The sequence below is a fragment of the Enhydra lutris genome, unplaced genomic scaffold, assembly GCF_002288905.1.
Source record: "Enhydra lutris kenyoni isolate GAN:26980312 unplaced genomic scaffold, ASM228890v2 scaffoldscaffold111, whole genome shotgun sequence".
Taxonomy (NCBI): domain Eukaryota; kingdom Metazoa; phylum Chordata; class Mammalia; order Carnivora; family Mustelidae; genus Enhydra; species Enhydra lutris.
In genome coordinates, this window is record NW_019154195.1 from 1,019,686 (window position 1) to 1,042,300 (window position 22,615).

A 22,615-nucleotide genomic window follows, 5' to 3' on the forward strand; every position below is an offset into this window, starting at 1 on the left:
AGACTATGGCCAGGTTCTGGACTGAGCATCCTGCCCGGGTCTTACCGGTGCGAAATGCTTGGCCTGCCTGGCTGGTGATCGGAAGTCTGGTCTCCTGCAATGGGGTCCGCCCTAGCGTGGCTACTCACAAGGGGTGTCAGCGAGGCAGAGTGTTCTTCAACCTTTTTCTTTTCCCTTAAAGCTAGGATCTATTGTATGAAACGTTTTATTTGGCCACCCAGTATACATCACACAAACTGTATGTGAAACGAAACTTTAACAATACTGAATCTCCGCTACGTGCAGTCCACTTTTCCTTCCTCCTGCCCATTCTGTTCTAGCCTATTGAATTCCCTGCCCGTGAACCTGTAGTTTGCAAAACGCCGATGTAGGGCAGGTCCCTCCCCCTGGACGTTTTGACCCAGCCAGCAGTTTATCTGTAATGTGAAGCAGGTAGGAGAGGGGTGGTGGTGCAGACATTTACATTCTCTTCCTGCAAGGTTAAAGCCCTCCTCTCCTAGGGCTGGCGAAAATTCCAGGAGCAACTGGAGATCGGGAGGAGAGGCCGGGACCCAGCCAGAAGCTAATAAACAGCTGCTTTAATGAACTGTCCTCGCGCGCCTGCTTTGTGCCAGGCACTGTGCTGGGCCTCATTCCTTCTTCCGACCTCTTCTTGGGTGGAAGAACAAATTAACCATCTCCATTCCCCAGAGAGGGAAAGAGCCTCCCGCTGTCTGACCTCAAATACCACTGCCAGCGCCCTGATCTTGAGCCTAGACTATGGCCAGGCGCTGGCCTGAGCGTTTTGCCTGCACATATCCGTCCACCCTCACAAGGAACCTAAAAAGGACCGTGACCTCCCCACTTTATAGGTGAGTGAACTGAGGCCGGGGGACGGGGGAGGAGGAGCGGCCAAGACTGGGTCTAAATGCTCCCAAGCAGCTCATAATCTGCCACAGGGGTGGCGCTGGGGGTGTTCCGGGCCCCTATTTTCAGGGAGGGTAACTGTAACCCCTACTCTCTCATGGTCCTAGGAACCGTGCGTGAGGTCCGGTTGTGCTGGCGATGCACGGACGGCGGGAGATGAAGGGGCGGGTTACGGGAGTCCGAGGGGCCAGTTCTTAGGGTACCGCTGAAAAGGATTCTCCCTATGCTTCAACTTTCCTGGTTGTCTCCTTCCCTCTCCCGGGCCCGACTCGGTGCATCTCCCCCGACCCCGGGGACCCCGGAGCCTCCAGCTCTCCAGGAATTGGGAGTTTCTTGACGTTCCCTGCCCGGGCAACGCGAAGGGCGGGGTAGTGCGGCAAGGGGCCGTCGCGCAAGTGCAGCTCACGCCTCGGCCGCAAACGGCGGGCCTCACCTGGCGCTGGAGGCTCCTGGAAAAAACGCACAGACCGGCGGGCGGGGAAGTGCCGACGTCCCTGCCCGTTCCCACCGGCCCGCTACCCCGCCCCAGGCTCGCCGCCTCTGCCTCCCCGCCTGCCCGCGGCGGGTGGGCGCTTCCCTGCACTCCCCGCGACACTTTGCAGACGCTCCCCGGCGCCGGGCATGGGCGCCGCCGCTGTCGGTCCCCTGGCCGGATTCCGCGCGCGGGTGGGTGAGCGCGGGGCTCCGGCCCCTCCGACCCCTGGCACCTGTGGGCGGGGGGTGGTGGCCGCATCTGCACCCACGGCCTAGTGCATCTGCCGAAGGGATCCCTGGCCAACATCGCTCCCCCTCCCACCCGGGGGACAAAGGGCGGGGGCGGGGGCGCATCCCCACGCGTGACCTTCCCCCGCACTGCGCACGCGCCCCCTTAACCACGGGGAGGGGCCCTGCTCGCCCACACGAGTGCGGGGGAGGGGCGTGGGGAGGCGCAGCGCGTGGGCTGGACCCCCATCCTATGCTTGGAAGTTGGGGCACGGTCCCCTCCCCCCTGCGCCTCTCGCTTCTTTTGGCCCCGAGGTGATCCGTGATGAGGGTCGGCCCCATCTGGGCCAGGATGTCTTGGCTCCGTCGACCCCGCGGGGAACCCACTCCTCCTTCCCTCAGTGGCTCGGGGTCTGGGCCGCCAGCCTCCCCATTTCCTAGGAGCCCAGGAGTTTGAAACCCCAGGCGTCCTCCCAAGGACCCAGGAATCCTGGCCCTCAGCACCACCCCCGAGTCCTAAAGAGTTGGGCCCCACCGTCCCTGGGATGTCCCTCCATCTGTGGCTGCCCTTTCTGTCCAGTGTCCCTGAGGCGCTAAGCTGCCTGGGTCCACCGGAGGCCGCGCCATGAATGACCGAAACAGTCGGAGGAGGACACGTGAGGAAGCTGGGACCCTGCCTCACCCTTGGATCCCCCCACGCCCTGCCCATCCCTGCCCTTTCTAACCCCCGGGCTACGGTGGTTGGGGGCTGGTCTGAGGTGCCTGGGGCCTTCCCTGGGGTGACCCCTGGCCTCTCCCCTCCAGTGAAGAAAGACGATGAGGCCTTCGAGATCTCCATCCCCTTCGATGAGACGCCCCACCTAGACCCACAGATCTTTTACAGTCTGAGCCCCTCTCGGGGAAACTTCGAGGGTGAGCTGGGGGGGAGGCTTAGAGGGACCCCAGTCAGCTGGGGTGCAGGGCCCTTAAGGCCTGGGGTGTGACCAAGGTTCCCCCGTGTCCCTAGAGTCTCCGGAGGCCGCATCCCCAACCGTGGCCCTGATGAATGGTGTCAGGGCCCAGTTGCACATGGCCCTGGAGAGAAACTCATGGTTGCAGAAGCGCATCGAGGACCTGGAGGAGGAGAGGGACTTCCTGCGGTGTCAGCTGGACAAGTTTATCTCCTCGGCCCGCATGGATGCAGGTGGGGCACGTGAGCAGAGTCCCTCGCCTCACTCCGGGGCCCTGACACTAGGCTCTGGCCCTTCTCCGGGATACAGAACCCTTCTCTGATTTCATCCTTTGATGGCCCAGTGGGGATCTCTCCCTACTCCCAGAGCTGTTTCTAGGACCCCAGGATCCGCTTCCTTCCTGCTCAACTCCTGCCACTGCTGATGGGCAGAATCTTGTGGCCAATCCCAGCCAGGGATGCTCAGGGCTTTCCTTTTTCAAATCTTAACAGCCTGTTTTGGAGAGTCCAACTTCTGCTCCCCTCCACATGATGTTCAGCCCCTGGCTGGCTCCCTCCCAGGCCCCCATAATCCCCTGTGATTCACCTGATAGTCTGGGCAAGGGGTATGTTTTTTCAACATGTGTGTTACTGGGTCCCCTCTGCTCTGGACCACCTGTGGCCTGGGTTGCTGGGACCTCCCATTGTCTCCTCACGCAGATGGGAACCTACCTAGGATGCCTCGGCTCAGGGCCTTCTGGACTTTCTCAGTAAAAACCCCCACACTGAACATCCCCCAGCCCACTGGACCCAGAGCCCGGGATTTCTCTCAGGGTCTGAATCCCCCACCTCAACCAAGGCCTTGCTTGCTTCCCGGATTTTTAGAGTCTTCTCTTCTGGAGGTCCCACTGAGTCTCCCCCAAACTCCTCCTCCACCATGGGAGCCTAGAGTCACAGACTCTCTGAGGTGTCTGGTCCTGTCTTGGTTCTCTCAGCCCTTCCCCCAGATGTCTTGCCATAGAGCTTAGGAGTCTGAGGGGCATGAACCCATGCTCCACCTGTGATCTCCGCCCCCAAATGCACTCAGCCCTCTTGCTAAGGACTGCAACGTCTACGCTGTATTGTCTGTTGGTCTCCTTGGGGGCTCCAGCCCCAGTTGAGCCCCCCCTTCCTGGGGACCTGTATATGATGTGACATCGTCCCCACCTTGCAGACAGCCTCTTGCCTCCTCCTCCCTCCTGTTCTGGAAGTTCATGTGTACGGGTCTCTCTCTACCTCTTTCCAGAGGACCACTGCCGGGTGAAGCCTGGGCCCAGGCGGGTTGAGGGGGACAGCCGGGGTGGGGCTGGGGGCGAGGCCTCAGATCCGGAGTCGGCGGCCTCCTCACTCAGCGGAGCGTCTGAAGAAGGCAATACCGTGGAGAGGAAGAGACAGAGGCAGAAGGGAGGTGCTGGCCGGAGACGCTTTGGGAAGCCCAAGGCCCGGGAGAGGCAGCGGGGTGAGCAAGCCGCATTTGGGGTGGGAGCTCAAGGGATCTGGGCTGGGGGCCTGCTGTGACCTTGGAGGAGGCCCTCCCTTCTCCCCTAGCCTGGTTGTCTGTCCCAGACAGACTGTCCACGTGTGGTCTTACTTCGCAGTCCACCCTCACCAGCCTTGCCATCTGGGTCTGAGCTTCAGGTTTCTCATCAGTAACAAGGGGAGGGGGTGAGGCTCAGGGGGGGCTGGGAACAACTCCTCTCTGGGTCTGCCTTCTCTGATTTTTCCACTTGTCTCGCTCTGTCTCCATGTCTCCCACCACCTCTTGACTCCTCACCCAATTGTCCTCTGGATTTCCATGTTGTTCTCTTGGCTCTTCCTGCACGGGGCTCACTGTCCGTGCCCCATCTCTGCCTCCCATGTCCATTTCTGTTCCTCATGTCTCCCTCTCTGCCCGCCCTGGCCTTGCAGTGAAGGATGCAGACGGAGTCCTCTGCCGCTACAAGAAGATCCTGGGCACCTTCCAGAAGCTGAAGAGCATGTCTCGGGCCTTTGAGCACCACCGAGTAGATCGCAACACGGTGGCGCTGACCACGCCCATCGCGGAGCTGCTCATCGTGGCCCCGGAGAAGCTGGCGGAGGTGGGCGAGTTCGACCCCTCTAAGGAGCGTCTGCTCGAGTACTCGCGCCGCTGCTTCCTGGCCCTGGACGACGAGACCCTCAAGAAGGTGCAGGCGCTCAAGAAGAGCAAGCTGCTGCTCCCCATCACCTACCGCTTCAAGCGGTGATCCTGCCCCACCTGGCCCGGGACGCGCCCTTCGGCCCCCACTTCCCTCCCTCCTGTGTCCCTCCTGGCACCGGGCGAGCGTGTGCATGAGTGGCGTGCTCCTCCAGAGGCCCTGGGGTGTTTCTGCACGTGCCTATCCTGCTCCTGCAGATCCCCACTCCCACCCCAGGTTCCTCGTATATAGATCCGGTCCCCTCCTTGCCTCTCACGTTCCTAGCTTCCTCCCCTTTCTCTGCATCCCCTGGGGAGGGGCGTCCACTTAGCCTGGCCCCCAAGCTTCAGGGGTCGGTTTCTGCCCTTTCCCAAACACTGGCACTCCTCCCACGCGAGCTGCACCGTCCTGCCCTCACCGGGCGCTTCCTCCGGGGGACACTGCGAGACTCTCTGCGGGGCCAGGCACTGTACATACCCCGTCTCTACCCCCAGCCCCGAGGAGAGGCTGGCCCACTCTGCCAGGAGCTCTCCACCTGCATTCCGGACAAGAAAGAATTATTCAGAGAATTTAAATTAAAGAGAGACGATAAAATTTGGAATAAACTAGGCCCGGCTCCTTTTTGGAGGGGGTGTCCGTTGCCGCGGAGACAGTGACGGGGCCTCCTGCGAGTTGCACGGAGCGGGCGGTCAGGCAGGGAGCCGGAGCTCGGGGAGACAGGGTGTAATTAGCACCCCTGGCGGCAGGGGCGGGAGGAGGGAAAGCAGCTGTGCCCCAGGGAACTCGGAGAGGTAGAGCTCCGGGAAAGAGGCTAGCTCGACTAGAGGCGCGGTGGCAGGGGCCGAGACTCAGTGACGGGGACCGGGAAACGACACGTTCGGGCGGAGGCTTCCACGCCCGCCCGCCAGGAGGCGGTACTGCCAAATTACCGCTCTTCCGGAAGTGCCCTCTACGTCGCCTGCTGCGCCTGCGCTGCGGGAGGGGCGCGAGCGCGCTTACGCTGTTGCTACAGCAACCAGGAGACGGCGGCTGTGCCTAACGGTCTGGAATCCAGTACCTTTCCCGGAGTGAGGGAACGTCTCGCGCATGCGTGCTGGGGCCTCTGGCACCCGTTCGCCTCCCGAATGGTGAGAAACCTAGCCTAGACCGACCTCTACGCAGGCGCAGAAGCCCAACTCGCTCTCCTCCTTTTCCACTCTGCGCAGGCGCACAAAGCCGCGCTGGCAACCTCCGCAGCGGCCGCGCGCACCCTTCACCCCGCTGCCTGCTTTTGTCTCGCGCAACCTTTTTAGGCCGTCTGCGAAATCGGCCCTTCTCTTCCTCCGCTCTCCTCACCCGGAGAGGCAGGGGCAGAGAGCCGGGACCCCGCCCTTTTTCCGTATCCCTTCTCCTGACCAACCTCGTCTCTGTCCTCCCTCCCTTTTCGGTTCCCGAAGCCGGAAGGAGCCGAAGCGCCGACGGAAAAAAACGAAGCTGTCTCCCGTGAGTGAGGCCTTCACGAAGCGGTGGCGGAAGGAGCCGAAGTTCACCGGCTGGGGAGGAGTGAGTGCACTGTCCGGAGAGAGCCGAAGCTTGGCATTGGGTTTAATCCTCTGGCTGGATTCGAGAGCCAGCGCTGGAAACCTTCAGAAAGCGCAGAAGTGCGGGACGTTTAGGATTGTCGGAAGTAGCCGATTACTTGGATAGGGCCGGCAGCGTAGAGCGGGTCGAATCTGCGGGAGCAGCGAGAGACTGGGACGGTTTGAATTGTCGGAAGAAGCCGAACCCTTGGGGCGGGGGGCGCTGGGCGCAGAGGAACGCGCGGACCTACGGAAACACCCGACCGTTGAAGAGCTAGTTTCCGAAAAGTTACGATAGCCTGGGAAGCCGGTGAAATCCTCGCTTCGGGTGTTTTCGGAAGCTGCCGGAGTCGCCGCTAGCGATTCCTTCTACGGCCCGGATATAGCCGACGCTATTTGGAGCTAGGCTCTGGAGGGGGAGGGGCGGTTCGCGGGCGGGAGGGCGGGGAGAGGGGCGGAGCCGGGGCGGGGCGGGGCGGGCGTCCCGGGCTTGATTAGGTAGGAGGCGGCAGAGCGCGGTCGGCGGCCGGAAGTAGCCGAAGCGAGCGGCGGAAGTAGCCGAAGCGGCCGGAGCGGGCGGGCGGCAAGGCGAAGCCAGAGCTGCACAGGCCCTTACGCGGCCGCCTCAGCATGTCGGACTTCGACGAGTTCGAGCGGCAGCTCAACGAGAATAAGCAAGGTAAGGGCGCCGGGGGTGTGGGACGGCGGGCGGGGTGGCTCCTGGTCTCTCCGTGTTCCCCGCCATTTTACTCCTCTCTTTCCCCCTCCTTTCTGGGCCGCGCGGCGCCCCCCCCCCACCGCTCCGCGGCGCGCGCCTCGTTCACGTGACCACCCGGCGTGCCGCCGCGCGCGGGAGGGGAGGGGAAGGGAGGGGAGGGGGCAGCGGGCGCGGGTCCCGGACGCATGCGCGGCGCGCTCCGGTCTGCGCCCCACGTGGTCCGCGGCGGAGGCGGCGCGGATCCGCGGGCTGGCTGGGTGGTCCTTCGCGTGCGCGCCACCCTCTTTTCTTTTTTTCCTTTTTAAATACTGTGAAAAGGGGCTTTCTGTGTTCCTCGATGCTTCTTTTCTTTCCCGCTGCCCCGGCACTTCCGCTTCCGGCCGGGCCCGGGTCTCCACGCCCCCTTTGTCCCAAAATGGCGGTTGCGAGCCACCTTCACGTGGGCGCGGGTCTGCCCCCCCCCCCCCGCTCCGGGGCGGCGGCGGGCTGCGGCGGTGTTCCTCGGGGGAGAGGACACACGTGCGTCCTTGGGGCGTGGGAGTGGGGCCGTCCCCTTGCCCGCGGCGTGGAGTGTTGGCTGCTCGTCCGGTCCCCGTGGTGGGGCGCGTGGACCCGGCCTCTGCCGAGTTGTGCCGCGCCGTGTGGGACGAGGGGCGTGGGGATTGCGGGGTGTCGGCACCAGGGCAGGCGGTGCACGCTGCTGCGGTCCGTGTGCGGGGCCGGGCGGCCGGAAAGAGGCCCTGCTCTGGAGCGTCCGTGCGCCGGCCGCGGTGCTGCCCGGGACCCCTGTGCGGGTGTCGCGGCCCTGCGTTTGCGGCATCGAGGAGGGCCGTAGTGCTAGGTGACCTGGGCGCGCGCCCCGCGCTGGGCTGTTTGCTGAGCCTGCGGCTGTCTTCGGAGTGCGCCCTCGAGAGCGCGCGAGGCGGAGCCGATGTGCTTGCTCTGCGGGGGGAGGCAGGCTCGGGGTTCAACACCTCCGCGGGCCTCAGTTAGTCGGGGCAGAGCCCGGGTCCCGCGGGGAACACGGAGAGGCGCGCGTGCTATGGGGCTCGGTATGCGCTAAGGGCTTGATAAGCGACGTGGTTTTTGTGAAATTGTCCTTTGTGCGGTGTTGCGTTTCGAAGCGGAGAGACCGTCTTCGTGGAGGTGGTGCCGGCGCGAGAGGTGCTTTCCAAGTGTCGTCGGGCCGCATCCTCACCGCGGGGGCCCGCGGGACCTTTGTTTCAAGGAGGTTTGGCCGCGTTTGCGTGATTTCCCATCGTCCGGAGGCAGAAACGCTGCAGTCCTCCCTGCGTGTGGCCCACGGGAGGCCGGGCTGCCGGCCGGGGCTGCTGGAGCCCCTTCTTCCCCGCTCCTGGCTTCTCTCCGGCACTGGGGGGCCAGCCCTGAGCCCCGGCCCGAGTGCGGTTGGTGGAGCTGTGTTGTGTGGGGAGGCGGGGAGCTCTGTGCACCTGTCGCTCTGCCTGCGGATCCTCGCCTCTGGGGGCCAGCCTCTGGCTTCAGCCCATGCGGGGGGCGCGTGTGTCTCCGGAGAGCGAATTTCCTCGTCTGCGGGCAGGCAGCCGGCGGCATCTCCGCTTCCTCTGCCGTCCGTCTGGCTGTGTGTCCGTCCCAGAGCCTTGCCTCAGGGAGAGTTCTTGGGGCTCGGAGCCTGCTCATCTTACCGGTGTGGAGCCAGAGGCCGGCAGCTCCAGGGCGCAGCTGCTGTGCGCCTGGAGCCATGCCCGTCTGTCTGCTCCTGCTTCACCGCAGCCGTGGTTGGGGCCGGCTCAGCTTCCGTTTTCCGACCTTGGTAGGGTACTAGCGTCGTTACTGGCGGCTCTAGGTAGACCCTCGGGGGTTTTGCGTCTCCTGAGTTAAGGAGTGTGTCCAGGTGCCTAGCCGTACTTGGTAACGTTCCAGGGTGCGCCTTCCGGCCACACCGCCGTCTTGGTTTTGCCCTGGGCGAGTCACGTGGCTTTCCCGTGCCTCGTCTCTCTGTGTTGTTTGGGTAGAAGTGTTTTTTCTGCAGGGGAAGGACTGAGGGCAAGTGGGGCTACTCGGTACAGATGGGTTTTAGGAGCATTTTTGTGTCTGCTGCTCTGGTTTTTCCCCTTCTGAGCTGCGGTTTAGCTTGAGTTTTAGTGGTTCTGGAGTTGAGATTTACTTGTAGAAAGTTCACACATGAAGTCTCAGGAAGCGTAAGAGTTGAGGTGGTAGCAAGGGGGCTGAAGTCCACCACCTTGTCCTTACTGCGTCTCCCTGCTTTTGTGCACGGACGCATGGTAGTGGAGGAGTTGGGGTGTCTTCGAGCCGAAGAACACGGAAACGCACTGGGACTCGGTGCCGGTGGGTTGGTCCGCACCTCTTTCCGGGGTGAGAGGTCTTTGAGCAGAGGTTTCTGTGTTTTTATGGGCATGGCTGTGCTCCGTTCCGAGCCGCCACCGCAAGGCCATTGAGGGGGTTGAGGGAGCCAACTGGGGGCTGGACCCCAGTCCCTGGCTTTGGGGGAGTGTGGGCAGGATGGGGTGGTTTGGGATACCAGCCTGTGAGGGCGGGGGCTAGGGCACGCTCGTCCCCCAGCTCCTGAGGCGGGGCCAGGTACCTCCTCCATAGCCCACGTTCCGAAAGGGGCATGTTCCTAGAGGAGGGCATCCTGCATTCTTCATCTGGTTGGGAAGGGACCGTCGGGTGTCCTGGCTTCCTGGGGATGTCAGATCCTGCCTGGCCCCTGACGCCGGGGCCTGATGGTGGGGCTGTGGGTGCCAGCTGGTTGAGGAGGTCTTTCCTGAGGGGTCGCCAGTGTCCTTCATTCAGGAAAACATCATTGGGTCTCTTGATTCCCCAGCCTCTAGCCCTGCCCCTCTCAGGGACGACCCTGGGGTCAGGCCCCTCAGCCCTCGAGGGGGACCAGGAGCCAGCCTCCTCTGTCTTCTCTGGCTCCCCAGCTCCTCCTGAGCAGCCTCAGGTATCTTACACCCCGGGGGCGTTTCCAGGCCCTGTCCCCTCAGGTAACCAGCTCCCGTGCCCTTGGTCCCCCAGGGTCCCTGGACTGGCTTGTGGACCCAGGAAGCCTGTTATCTCCCCTCCTGCACTGAGTCCCTTCCCCTTGGGGGTGGCCTCCCTGGGGCTCGGGGCTTAGCCACCAGGGAGTGGGTGGGCTGGGCCGTGTCCTCCCTCAGCTCACTCTCCTGCCCCTCGCCCTGGCCCAGAGCGGGACAAGGAGAACCGGCACCGGAAGCGTAGCCACAGCCGCTCTCGGAGCCGGGACCGCAAGCGCCGGAGCCGGAGTCGGGACCGGCGTAACCGGGACCAGCGGAGCGCCTCCCGGGACAGGCGGCGGCGGAGGTACCAGGGCTTGGGGACCCTGGCTGGGCACAGGTGGGGTGGGCCGGCCTGGGAATGGGGTGTCGGTGCCCCCAAACCTTGTGCGCCTGGGACTCTGGCTTCTGTCTGTACCTGAGGGAGGGTCTGTTCCTTGTCTGAGTTCTGGGTTTTCTTTCCTGTTTCTGGAGTTTTTTGTTTCTGGTGGGTTGGCGAGGACAGTAGGTTCCTTACCTAGGAGTTGAGTTTGGAGTCAGGGCTCTCGACGCTTCTTCTTTCGTGACCCTGTCCCAGTCCCTGTCACTCAGGGCTGGTTTCTTTCTCCCACTGTCTGTCTGTGGTTCTGGGATCGTCTTCTGGGGCCTGAGCTTTGCCTTCTGGGAAGAGGTGGTTCTTGAAGTGCGGCAGCATCTCCGACCCCTGCCTGTTGTCTGCTCTTCTAACGCTTCTTTCTCGTAGACCACTCTCTGTTTTCTGTCCCCTTAGGTGAGGAAGGGCAGGGTAGGTGGAAGTCCTCCTGCCTCCTTCCACCTCAGTTTCTCCAAGCAGAAAGCGGTCCATGTGGCCTTTTCTCCCTTCCTCAGTACCTCTTTCCTGGGGTGGGGGGCTTGGGGGGCATGGCAGGGCCAAGGGGGCCTGCTGGCCCCAGCCCTGGGGCTCTGAGCCCTTGGGGAGGTGTGGCGTGTGGGGAAGACGAGGGTCCCCAGTCACCCTTCCCCATACCTTTCCCTCCCACCCCCCAGCAAACCTTTGACCAGAGGCGCTAAAGAGGAGCACGGTGGATTGATGTGAGCTTCTCTTCCTGCCCCTTCCACCCCGATGTCCACTCCCTTTGCCCCCTCCCCTGCCCCCGTGCACCCTTCCCTGTCCTCAGCCAGCCCCAGCCCAAGTACTGGGGATGAGATTCCACTGGCCTTGAAACCAGCACCCTCCCCCAGGCCTGGGTGCGGCCCTGACCCAGATCCTCTCCCTCCTGGAGAGCGCTGCACTCCTGGTGGGGAGCTGAGGGGAGCCTGGGGTGCTCGCAGGCCCACCTTTGGTCAGACTGAGGTCGTCCTGCCCCGCTCTCCCCTCCCCCCTTCCCAGTCGCTCCCCCCGCCACGAGAAGAAGAAGAAGGTCCGTAAATACTGGGATGTCCCGCCACCTGGCTTTGAGCACATCACCCCCATGCAGTACAAGGCCATGCAAGGTACTGCATCTCAGGTGACGGACTGAGTGTGCTGGGTGCCTGAGGGGCAGCCTCTGATCTGGCGGTGGGGGGCGGGCGGGGGGCCAGGGTAAGTTTTGTGTCCTGGGCCTCCTGGTTTCTGCCTTTCAGACCACCACGGAGGAGACGCTGGGAGGCTCCCTTGGCGGAGTGGGGTTGAGCCTCCCATTGGGCTGGTCCATGGGGAGCTGCCCTCTCGTGGCTCTTGGGGTGTACAGTGGGTGGTCCCTGAACCGGGTCGAGGGTGTAGAGGATTGCCGGATTGCGTTCTAATCCTGTTCTACCTTTCTTGAAGCTGCGGGTCAGATTCCAGCTACCGCTCTTCTCCCTACCATGACCCCTGATGGCCTGGCTGTGACCCCGACACCGGTGCCTGTGGTCGGGAGCCAGATGACCAGACAGGCCCGGCGCCTCTACGTGGGCAACATCCCCTTTGGCATCACTGAGGTACTGCCCGCCCCCTGCCTTTTCCCTGCCCCTACCCTCTCCCCAGCCCCCCCCCCATTCCTCCCTTTCCCTCCCTTCCCTCCCTCAACCTGCACGGGTCAGACTCTGCTCCTGCAAGGCCCCCCGGCCCCCTCCCAGACGGACCGATGGAGTTGAGCCAGCCAGGGGCCGGGCTGGGGGTGGCCCTCTCCCTCCCTCCCTCTTCCCCTCTCCCGTCTCCCCTTTCCCAACCTCCTCCAACAACCCAGGGATCAAGCACACACATAACGAACCTACGGAAATCCATGAATCCGTATCGAGAGAGACAGAGAGGGAGACTCGCACGCGCGCGCAGGCTGACACACAGACACACACACACAGACGCACGCTCCCCTCAGATTTCTCTGACACACTTCTGGTTTTCTGCCGCCTGTTCCCCGTCCTTTCCCTACGTCCCTCCCGTGGTCGCTGCTCTTTTGTTTTTGATGGCCCTGACCTCCCCAACCTTCCCCGCCGCTCCTCTCCCCTTCCCTCTCCCCAACCCCTTCCCGTGGCACCCCGAGAATCCCGAGATCAAAGAGTTGTTTCCATTTCTCTTTAAAGTGAAATATTGTGGGGCTGAGATCCCTCGTAGCAACAAAAAGTTTGCTACCATCGTCGAAGGCAAGTAAGGTCCATTCTGACTTTCTCAACCTGCACTTTGCTACGTTTGATAAAGCAGCCCCCGGACTCCAGGGCCAGATCCCGCCACATCACTCTTTTCTCCTCCCCTCCCGCCCACCCCGCCTCACCCCACCTTCCTTCCCTCCACCCTCTCTGTCCCTTTGCTCCTCTTTCTCTCTGACTTGGTGTTCTGTGTTTCCGCCTGCTCTTTCTTTGCTGTTTTCTTACATTTTTCTCGTTGCCATTGGATACTTTTTCTCTCACATTCAATCTACTTATTTTCTATTTGATTCTTTTTTTCCTGTTGTCCCTGTTTCCATGCGTTTTTCTTGAACGATGTCTCTTCTCTGGGGCCCCCGTGGCCCTCCCCACAATTCTGGCCCCTGGCTGTCTTTCGCTACTGCCTCCTTCCCTGTTTTCTCTCGTTTTTCCTGCCTTTGTTTCTACTATTGATCTCTTCGCCCCCATCCCTATTCCACTGTTCCCTCCCTTCTTCCACCATTCCTTGCCCCCTCCCTTCCCCTCACCCCCAAACCCCTCTGTGTCTCCCTCTCTCACCCTCCCCTCCTCTCTCCACCTCCCTTCCCCCGCCCCCCCCTGTCTCCTATTCCCTCTGCAGGAGGCCATGATGGACTTCTTCAATGCCCAGATGCGCCTTGGGGGGCTGACCCAGGCCCCTGGCAACCCCGTCTTGGCTGTGCAGATTAACCAAGACAAGAACTTTGCCTTTTTGGAGGTGAGCCGGGTGCATGGTGGGGTCAGGAAAGCGTGTGTTCCTCCCGGTGGCAGCACCTCTCCAGCAGCCCTTGTCTCCTCGGGCTGTTGTCCGCTGGGCTTCCTGACCCTCACCACCTGCTGCTCTTTCAGTTCCGCTCAGTGGATGAGACCACCCAGGCTATGGCGTTCGATGGCATCATCTTCCAGGGCCAGTCGCTGAAGATCCGCAGGCCTCACGATTACCAGCCCCTGCCTGGCATGTCAGAGAATCCCTCTGTCTATGTGCCTGGTGAGTGGGCGCTTTGTGCCTTCCTTTTGTCTCTGGCTCAGCTGGAGTCACTGGGAAATGGTGTGAGTGCTTCTCACCCGTTTCCCCAGACCTCTGGCGCTGGGCGTTCTCCTCACTTGGGTTTGCACAGTGGCTGGGGACGTGCTGAGGGCGGTGAAGGGTTTGCAGCCTGAGTGTCGATCTCTTTCTGGGACTTGGGCCGTCAGTGCCAGCACGAGCTGTCAGGCTCCCGGTGTGGGGACGGCAGGGGGATAGTTGCTTATTTTTCCGGTCTCGGGGTTTCTCTTAACCTGAGCTTTGGGCTATTTCTCATAGCTGTATCGAGTGGTAGTCTGGGTCAGCGGAGAGCATAGCAGACCTGGGCTCGGAGAGCTTTTCTTGCAAAGGGTCAGACAGTAGGTATCTTTGGCTTTGTGGGCTGTGCCATCTGGGTCCCAGTTGTCCTGTTGTGATGTGGCAGCCCGCACGCAGCCTCCTGATGCCTAGTGAATGGGGACGGCCTTGTTCTTTATGGTACTGGCTTTCCCGATGCACGTATCATCCACAGGTCGTATGGCAGCCCTTAGAAAACCTTGCAGGCTGTGCGAAAACAGCTTGTCTGCCGGGCTCAACCTGCAGGCTAGTCACCGTCCCTTGTGGTGAGGTGGGTGTGGCCCTGCTGGGGTGCAGGGACCAAAGTGGGCTTGGAGGAGCCAGCACTGTAGCGGAGCTGGGGGACCCTGGGGTTCAGGCCCTTGGAATTCTTCCGGGAGAGGTGGGTGAGCACCAGTGCTCTGGGCTTGGGGGGAGGAAGTAGTGGAACATGGGATTCTGCGGGCTAAGGCTTTGTCCTGAAGGACACTTCTTAGAAACCAAGCCCACTTCTGGCAAAGCAGGGGATGTGGAGGCACAGAGGTTGGCATGGCACATCAGGACTGGGCGCTGGTTCGCTGGCCCATTGCCGGTGTCTTCTGCCGTAATCACTTGGTAGGTTCCATGGAATTCCGGAGTTCCACGTGACTGCAGTGTTCTACGCACTGACGTGCGTTAAGCACACGGCGCGGTGACGTTCTGTGTGGGTCGGGATCTGTGGGACCATGTCCCAGATGAAGTCACGGAACCTTCTTTTGTGCAAAGTAAACTTTTTAGAGATTTTCTTTTAGAGTGTGGGGGCGGGGGGGGGGGGCAGAAAACCTGGAGCAGACGGCGCTCTGAGTGCAGAGCCGGCCGCCGCCTCAGTCCCACGACGGCCAGCTCGTGACCGGAGCTGAAACCAAGAGTCGAGCAGCCGACTGACGAGGCTCCCAGGCGCCCCTTCGCTCAGGGAGCTGCGTGCGCTCCAGTCACGGTGGATCGCGTACGGAGCCTGCCCCTCGCCGAAGGTTACTGTCCGTGCTTTCCCGAGTGGGCTCTGCGCCTCACTTTATTTTTGTGACCGCCCGTAGTACGAGGTCAGTGAGCGGCAGCGGCCAGACGCAGTTTACTGCCTTTATTTTCTAAGTCGGCGCCACGTCCAGCGCGGGGCTCGACTCCCGAACCGAGCAAGCAGCACGTAGTCCAGCGACTGAGCCAGCCGCCCCCTGCCTGGTTCTGAAGTAAAGATTAGTTAGTAGAGCCCAGCCCGTTGCCTGCCTGCCTCTGGCCTGTTTTGGGGGCAGTGGTGGCCAATTTGAGGGACAGAGACCCAGTGGGCCCCAAACAAAAAGTTCACCGCTCAGCGCTTTAGTGATCGGTGTGCTGGCCCCGTGTGGACACTGGGTTCCCATTTCACTCGGGAGGAAAGCACGGCCAGGCCACCGTTAGACCCGGGAACAGCCGCTTGGGGTGGCCTTCCCAGAGTCATGGGCCCCTTTTTAGAGGGGCTGTTGGTGTGATGAAGCCACTGAAAGATCGCTTACTGTACTCGCTTCGGGATTTGCCCGCCCAGAGAGCCTGAGAGCGACAGTCCCAGTGCCCGGGCGGCTTGCTCCGTTCTGGGAGCGTGGCCGGAAGTGGCGGTAGGTGGAATCTGGTCTCTAGGTTAATAAGCGTTCTCTGGTTGTGTTTCTCTGTAGTAAAGCTTGTGTTCTGATCTCTAATTTTCATTTAAAAAAGCAGTTAGTTTTGTCATATAAAGAGTTTAACGGGGAAAAACCACGGGATGAAGTTCAGCTGACGTTCTTGGTTGGGAGAGGAACAATTCAGGACCCAGGAAGGCGACTTCCTGACCTTAATGGAAGCATGTCGAACTGAGACTAAGCATGTATCCACTGGGGTCGTGAAACCTTAAACATTCGTTCCCACCGAAGCCAGGCCTAGTTATTCGGGGGTGGCGGTGGGATCCTGGTCCTCCTCTTAAGACCAGAGGGAAGCCTCGATGGGGAGAACAGGGAGAGTGGGAGGTGCTCTGGAGGCAGGAAAGCCGAATGGTCATTCAGGGTGTAAATTGAGCTCAGCCCTGACCACCCGCCACTGCCAGGCCAGGCTCCCTGCTCAGTGCAGGGCCGAGTCCCACTCTCTCAGCGGAGGTCTCAGCCAGGTCCAGTGGTGTGTGCGCGGTAGGAGGAAGTGACACTCCAGGTACAAGAGAGATTGCTGAGCTGGTGTGTGCTGGGTGGCCCTCCAGAGAGAGGATGACGGGCGTGTGCCGGGTGGCTCTCCAGAGACCGTAGGTTTGAGGTCAGCGAGGAGCCCTCCCGTTGTGCTGGGAGAGGAGGTTGGGTGCCCAGGGGCTTGATGTTTGGGCACTGGGGCTGCTTTGTACCCCCCTTTTCTGTTTGTGTGACCTTGTGTGGCTCGTTTTCCTGGCTTCAAAATCATCTTGTCCTCAGGGTCACTGTGGCCCTCCCTTCTCCCTGGTGCTGGCCTGGCCTCAGGCCCCGTTTCGGGTGCGTACTCCCCGTGGGTGGTTCCCGTTCTCTGTCGCAGGCCGGACTGTTCTTGTTGCGTAGATGAGAACGGTGAGGCCCAGGGGAGCCTCACTTGGGGCTGCTCCCCAGGTTGGAACCCAGGGAGCCCAACCCTGGTGCCTTCAGCACCATGTCCTTCCCTGGGGTGCACGACTGGCGGGTACAAGCCTGCTGAGGTGCATGAGGCTCTGCTCCTTCCCTTCTGGCGCAACCGGACCTGCACCCCAGCCTCGTCTGCCGGTGTACAGAGTGATGGTGCCTCAGCGCGGCGAGCACCGCCTGTGGAGTCACAGGTCGCAGGGGCTGTAGGGATGGCTCTTTCTGCGTGCGTGGATCCCGGGAAGAGCGTTCTTTCTCGCCCTTAGTTTGTGCTGTCTTAACCATGGGTGAGGCCCTGGGGGGCACCGAGGCAGTGGGTCCAGGGAGTCTGTGTAGTGTCTGGCCTGGGGCCTCTGCTCGTCCTGCCTTGGACATAGGGGGCCTCGGTGGTCTGCACCCCACGGCCCCACCCTGACACAGCTGGGCTCTGGTTGTTGAAGTGGCTGGGGTGGTGGTAGGAGAGGAGGGGGCACCCTTCTTCGAGTCCAGTGACTCGTCTGGTGCTTTCTCCCGTCCTCCGTCCCACCTGTTCCTTCCTAGGTCAGGAGGAGATGGGGAGGGCGGGTGGTGTGGACTGCCGAGGTGGGCGAGGCCATGCTGCCATTGGAAAGCCTGGGGCTGGTCGGGCTGGGTGGCTGAGGTTTTTCTCTAACACAGAGCCCAGACAGCCAGCTGGGGCTTGGGTCGCTCACAGCTCATAGGAAGCCTCCAGGAATTGAAGCTGGTGGGACCAAAGGGTTGAGCCACCTGGGAGGCACTTGCCTCTGAATCCAAAGTTGAGTGGAGATGGCATGATGGGGGTGGACACGTAGTGGCCATTAAAAGTGCTTGGTGGACACGAGCCCCCTGTGATGTCCCCGCTGGCCTCTGCAGTCACGGTGCTGTGTGAATCAGGCATGTCTCTGCCCTCCCGGACCTGGAGCCTCAGGCCTTTCTGATTTCACACACAACAGGACAGGGAAGGACTTGCTTGTAGTTGCAAAAGGTACAGGACCACAGAGGAAAGGGCCACGAGTCCCAGTGGGAGAGTGGATGTGAACATCAGGTGGGAGGAAAGGGCTTGGAGTTGGGGTCTGGCTGATGGGGGAGGGGCGGGGAGTTGTCATCCTGACGCCTCACAGGGAGGGTGCGAGCCCATAGGAGCTGCTATAGTTGGCAGGTTTGGGTGTGAGTTTGTGTCTTTGTGGCTGCTGAGGGGGACTGCTGCCGTGCACGCTGGTCTGGCGCAGTGTGTCCTGCGGAAAGCTGCCAGTGTGAGTCTTGGTCTGGGGGGTTTGCGAGACAGATGTGCTGGGCCTCCGCGGCTGGTGCGGGCGAGTGGATGGTGGGACGCTGGCCTGTTGCTGTCACGGCAGGCATAACGGGCCTATCCCTGTGCACTCGCCCCGGGGCTCTGGGGAGAGACCTCGTGCTGGAAACCAAAGCCTGTGTACTCCCCTTTTTCCCCAGGAGTTGTGTCCACGGTGGTCCCGGACTCTGCCCACAAGCTGTTCATCGGGGGCTTACCCAATTACCTGAACGATGACCAGGTAGACCCCTTGCCTCCTCCTGGCTTCTCCCCTCCCAGTCTTTGCCCAAACCAGCCCTCATGGAGTTGCGGCCCTGCCGCAGGTGAAAGAGCTGCTGACATCGTTCGGGCCTCTCAAGGCCTTCAACCTGGTTAAGGACAGTGCTACGGGGCTCTCCAAGGGCTACGCCTTCTGTGAGTACGTGGACATCAACGTTACAGATCAGGTGAGCCCCGGGTCCCCGGCCCTGCTGCCTCCACCCTTGCCTCCCCCTGCTCTGCGTCTGCACTGAGGGCTTTCCTCCTCGGGGTGGGAGGGAGGTGGCCAGCCTGCAGCAGGGCCCTGCCAGGGGACTCGGCCCTTTCCCTCGGTTCCACCTCTTTCCAGGCTCTCCACACCAATGCCCAGCTCTGGGCTGTTGGGGCTTGGAGGGAGGTGTCAGGCGCCTGGCCCCTGACCCGCACCTCTTCACTGCACCCCCTCGCCCCATCCTCCCTACACAGGCCATCGCGGGGCTGAATGGGATGCAGCTGGGGGATAAGAAACTGCTCGTCCAGAGGGCAAGTGTGGGAGCCAAGAATGCCACGCTGGTGAGCCCCCCGGCACGTCATCTTCCATTGGCTAGAGGGACACCTGGGGGTGGGGAGGGACTGGAAGGGGCTGGGCGCAGGTCCCTGTAAGTTGTGGCTCTGGCTTTTTTGGGCCGCACTGACAGTGGACACATGGGCCGTCAGGGGCAGGGTGTGGTTTTCTCTGGGTAGGCCTCTGGGGGTGCTGTGTGGCCCTGGCCATGACGGCCCCCCTGCCTGTTCCCCACAGAGCACTATCAACCAGACCCCTGTGACCCTGCAAGTGCCGGGCCTCATGAGCTCCCAGGTGCAGATGGGCGGCCACCCAACGGAGGTGCTGTGTCTCATGAACATGGTGCTGCCCGAGGAGCTGCTGGACGACGAGGAGTACGAGGAGATTGTGGAGGATGTGCGGGATGAGTGCAGCAAGTATGGGCTCGTCAAGTCCATTGAGATCCCCCGGCCTGTGGACGGCGTCGAAGTGCCCGGCTGCGGAAAGGTGTGCATGGGTGCCTGCGCCCCGCCCCTGCCCCCTGTCCACGAGTGTACGAGGCTGCTGCACCCCAGATGCGTGTGGAGCCCCCCAGAGCGTGGCCCTGCACTGCTGGGCTCGGTCGTGTCCCCTTACGCAGGTGGTTTGGTTTTGTCTGTGCAGTGGGGGGAAAAGTGCTAAAAATAGTCACGATGGCAGCAGACCCACTTTTATCTTCTGCTGGCCAGGTGCTCACTAAGCTTACCTGTGCGGCCCCTCTGGACCCTTAACGGCATTGAGGCCACAGGGTCAGAGTTCCAATTCTTGCAGTCCGGTTTCCCAGGCCACTGAATCCTGTCACTTCTGGCACTGTGCCAGGTGCAAGCACTTTGAGCCCTCCTGGGGCACAGGGTAGGGGTGGGGACTTAGGTCCTCTAAGCACTCAGCTAGTGATTCAGGCCTTTAAGCAGGGCAGTCCTGGGGCCTGTCTTGTCAGAGACAACATGTGTGCTGACTCAGCAGCTGGGAAGGGAGAAGAATTGCTCCGATGCTCTTCTTAAGACAGGAAGGTCAAGGTCAGGAGGTGGCGTTGGTAGGCCCAAGTGACACCAGATCATCCCAGCAGGCAGGTAGGGTTCTGAGCAGGGAGTCCAGTGAGCGTAGATGCCCTGGGGTAGGAGCCCGGTATATGTGGGGACAGCGGCAAGGCTCGTGCAGTGTAAGCAGAAAGTGGGAGGGGAGGTCTGAGGTTGGGAGCTGGGGCCCAGTACGGCAGGTCTTGTCAGCCTCTGTGGATCCTAGAAAAATGTTGGGTGTTCCCTGGAGTGAGAAGAAAGCCTTTGGGAGGTGTGGAGTGTGGTCGTTGCCTGGCATGGAGAGAGGTCCCGTAACCAGGTAAATGCGGTCAGGGATGCTAGCCCAGCTGCTTACGCTCCAGACGTGGGAACGCAGAGGGGGGCAGAGGTGCTGGAGGTGTGCTCTCTCGAGCTTCGCGAGCTGATGGTCACAGCTTGTGGTTAGCCAGTTGGAAGAGGGTGACCCTGAGAGAAAGTTGCAGCCGGAGGGTGGAGTGGACTCTGGATTTGAGAGGCCCGGTACCTGTAAATACCCCGATCCTGGTGGTTGACTGGGGTGTGCTGGAGCCGGGGGAATAGGAGTCGAGTAAGCTGCTCTGACTCCTGGCTTCGGTGACTGGTGGAAATGGCAGGTGGGAAGCAGGGGAGATGAGCAGGTTTGGGGGTGGGGGTCAGTGTTGGGGAACAGTGTTGGCGGGCAGTCTGAGGTCCTAAGACCTCGGCAGAGATGTGTGGAGCAGTGAGCTGGACAGAACTGTGTTCCGGGCATGAGGTCGGATAGAAACTTAGGCGTCTTCCAACACGCTGATCCCTGTTTTGGTGTCAGCTGGATAAGCTTGCCCAGGGAGCAGTGGAGTGAGTGTCGGGGGCCAAGGGACAGGATTGGGAGCAGTGTTGGGGGGATGGGCAGCATCCCCCCCTTCTCCTGCCCAGTCCTCACTGGTACGGTGTGGCGGAAGCCCTCATTCCTGGCATGTCAGTTACACTCTGTGCCGTCGTGGGCGTTGGGATGGAGCCTGGCCCTGAGGGACTGAGTCAGTATTTGCGGGAAGGATGACCGGGAAGACCTGCCTGGTGTCTGGGATCATCTTTTGTTTTAGACTTTGTCATTCTTTTCAAGTATACGTGAAAGTACAAGTAACATAGTGACCTAGTACTGTGGGTCACTTCCGTTCTGTTACAGTGTATGTATATCCTAGTGCCTCATCACCCAGCTTCAACTTACCTGTAGCTTGTTATTCTTTATTTCTGTATTTAGCTTCCCAACTTTTTTTCCTAAAATAGTTTAAAGCACATTTCCTATATTTTACCTGTAGTAGTCAGGTATATTTCTCTAATATCTGAGCTACAGATACTTGGTGCCTGGTAAGTCTTGCTTCGAGGCCTGTGCCGTGTACGTTTGGATGTGTAGCCCCGTTCCTGGCCTCTTCTCCCCGGGTAGATGGGGGCTCTTCCTGCATGGCAGCACTAATACCCCCTCCTGTGGACAGCCAAAAACATCTCCAGACATTGCAAAATACTGCTTGGGGGACACATTTGTGCTGGTTGAGAACTACTGCTCTAAACTTTCAACAGTTAACTTCTAAATCGTAATGAAACTACAGTATCATTATTACAGTAACAAAATTATTCTTAGGATTTACTTAAATTTGTGTTCAGATTTCCCGGTCTCACGTGTCTTTTTAAAAACTTGGTTTAAGCATCCAAACAAGGGTCCATGCAATTTTATTCAGAATGTTCTTAAAACTTAACAGTTGCACATAATAATGCTCAAGGCATTTTGTTGAAGCAACGGGGCATTTGTCTTAAGTCCCGTGTTGTGAATTAGGTTGGTATTATCTTCCCCCTCGCCCACTCCCTTGTAAACTGGTGGTTAAAACAAGATGAGAAATTTCACAAGGTCATTTTTTTTAAGATTTTATTTATTTGAGAGAGCGAGCGTGAGAGGGGAGAAGTTCAGAGGGAGAAGCAGACTCCCCGTGGAGCTGGGAGCCTGATGAGGGACTTGATCCTGGGACTCGAGGATCATGACCTGAGCCAAAGGGAGTGGCCCAACCAGTGGAGCCACCCAGGAGCGCCCCCCCCCCCCCCCCCCCCCCTTTTTTTTTTTTTTTTTTTTTCTTTTCTTAAACTTCTTTATTTGTTTTCTGGTGAGAACATGGCCCTTGGGGAAAGCCCAGCGAGGTGTGTGGCACAGGGGAGACCCTGAACACAGGTGCCCCTCTTTCCTTGGGGAGCTCGCTGCTGTTCCATGTGGCTCTTGTTCCAGTCACTCTCCCATGCCTCCACATGGCTCTGCTCTGTACACTCTTGTTCTTTGATCCTGGGGTTCTGGGGGACATTCGGGTCAATTCTCCCAGACCTGCAGCAAGGCCCTCTCTCCCTCTCCTGCAGATTTCTGGGGAGATGGTGGCTGGTTGCTGTGGCTGAGCTGGTTCATCCTCCCGGGCTGAGACCACCTTGTCTTCACAACCTGTCTTTTACTCCCACAGATCTTCGTGGAGTTCACCTCTGTGTTTGACTGCCAGAAAGCCATGCAGGGCCTGACGGGGCGCAAGTTCGCCAACAGAGTGGTTGTCACAAAATACTGTGACCCCGACTCTTACCACCGCCGGGACTTCTGGTAGAGGTGGAGGGGGAGGGTGGGGGCAGGGTTGGTTGGGGGCTTCTCCCCCTCCCGCCCCCCCTCTTTTCCCCCTCTGAAGAAGATGGGCAGAGGAGTGACAGCCGAATGACAGCCGGCAGCAACTGGAATGGCAGCAACTGGGGGGGGGGGGGGGGGGGGGTAGGGGTGGGGAGGGCAATGGGGGAAGTGCGCGCACAGGCCCGTACAGACACATGCACCCACAGACAGAGGGAAGGGGTCGGGGTGGGGAGGGGGTGCACAGCAGGGCGGGGTAGGACCCCCACA

The 22,615-nt window shown here is 60.8% G+C and overlaps 2 protein-coding genes across 5 annotated transcripts; both read left to right on the plus strand.

Moving 5' to 3' along the window:
• The first annotated feature begins 603 nt into the window (after positions 1-603).
• On the plus strand, positions 604-6,732 carry LOC111139621 (coiled-coil domain containing 106). 3 transcript variants are annotated; one of them, XM_022491950.1, is made up of 6 exons: positions 604-851; positions 2,189-2,264; positions 2,413-2,520; positions 2,615-2,791; positions 3,822-4,034; positions 4,484-6,732. In XM_022491950.1, the coding sequence occupies exons 2-6, from the start codon at positions 2,234-2,236 to the stop codon at positions 4,798-4,800; spliced, it is 846 nt and encodes a 281-aa protein (XP_022347658.1). In that variant the 5' UTR covers positions 604-851; positions 2,189-2,233; the 3' UTR covers positions 4,801-6,732. The 3 variants fall into 3 exon arrangements, with proteins under 3 accessions (XP_022347658.1, XP_022347657.1, XP_022347656.1); XM_022491949.1 differs by having other exon boundaries at positions 792-851; positions 2,189-2,520; XM_022491948.1 differs by lacking the exon at positions 604-851 and adding an exon at positions 1,551-1,572 and having other exon boundaries at positions 2,189-2,520.
• On the plus strand, positions 6,733-22,390 carry LOC111139619 (U2 small nuclear RNA auxiliary factor 2). 2 transcript variants are annotated; one of them, XM_022491944.1, is made up of 12 exons: positions 6,733-6,969; positions 10,200-10,335; positions 11,055-11,099; positions 11,398-11,501; positions 11,815-11,966; positions 13,228-13,344; positions 13,476-13,614; positions 18,030-18,109; positions 18,192-18,314; positions 18,592-18,690; positions 18,908-19,156; positions 22,197-22,355. In XM_022491944.1, the coding sequence occupies exons 1-12, from the start codon at positions 6,921-6,923 to the stop codon at positions 22,329-22,331; spliced, it is 1,428 nt and encodes a 475-aa protein (XP_022347652.1). In that variant the 5' UTR covers positions 6,733-6,920; the 3' UTR covers positions 22,332-22,355. The 2 variants fall into 2 exon arrangements, with proteins under 2 accessions (XP_022347652.1, XP_022347654.1); XM_022491946.1 differs by having other exon boundaries at positions 6,734-6,969; positions 18,592-18,678; positions 22,197-22,390.
• Positions 22,391-22,615: the final 225 nt, after the last annotated feature.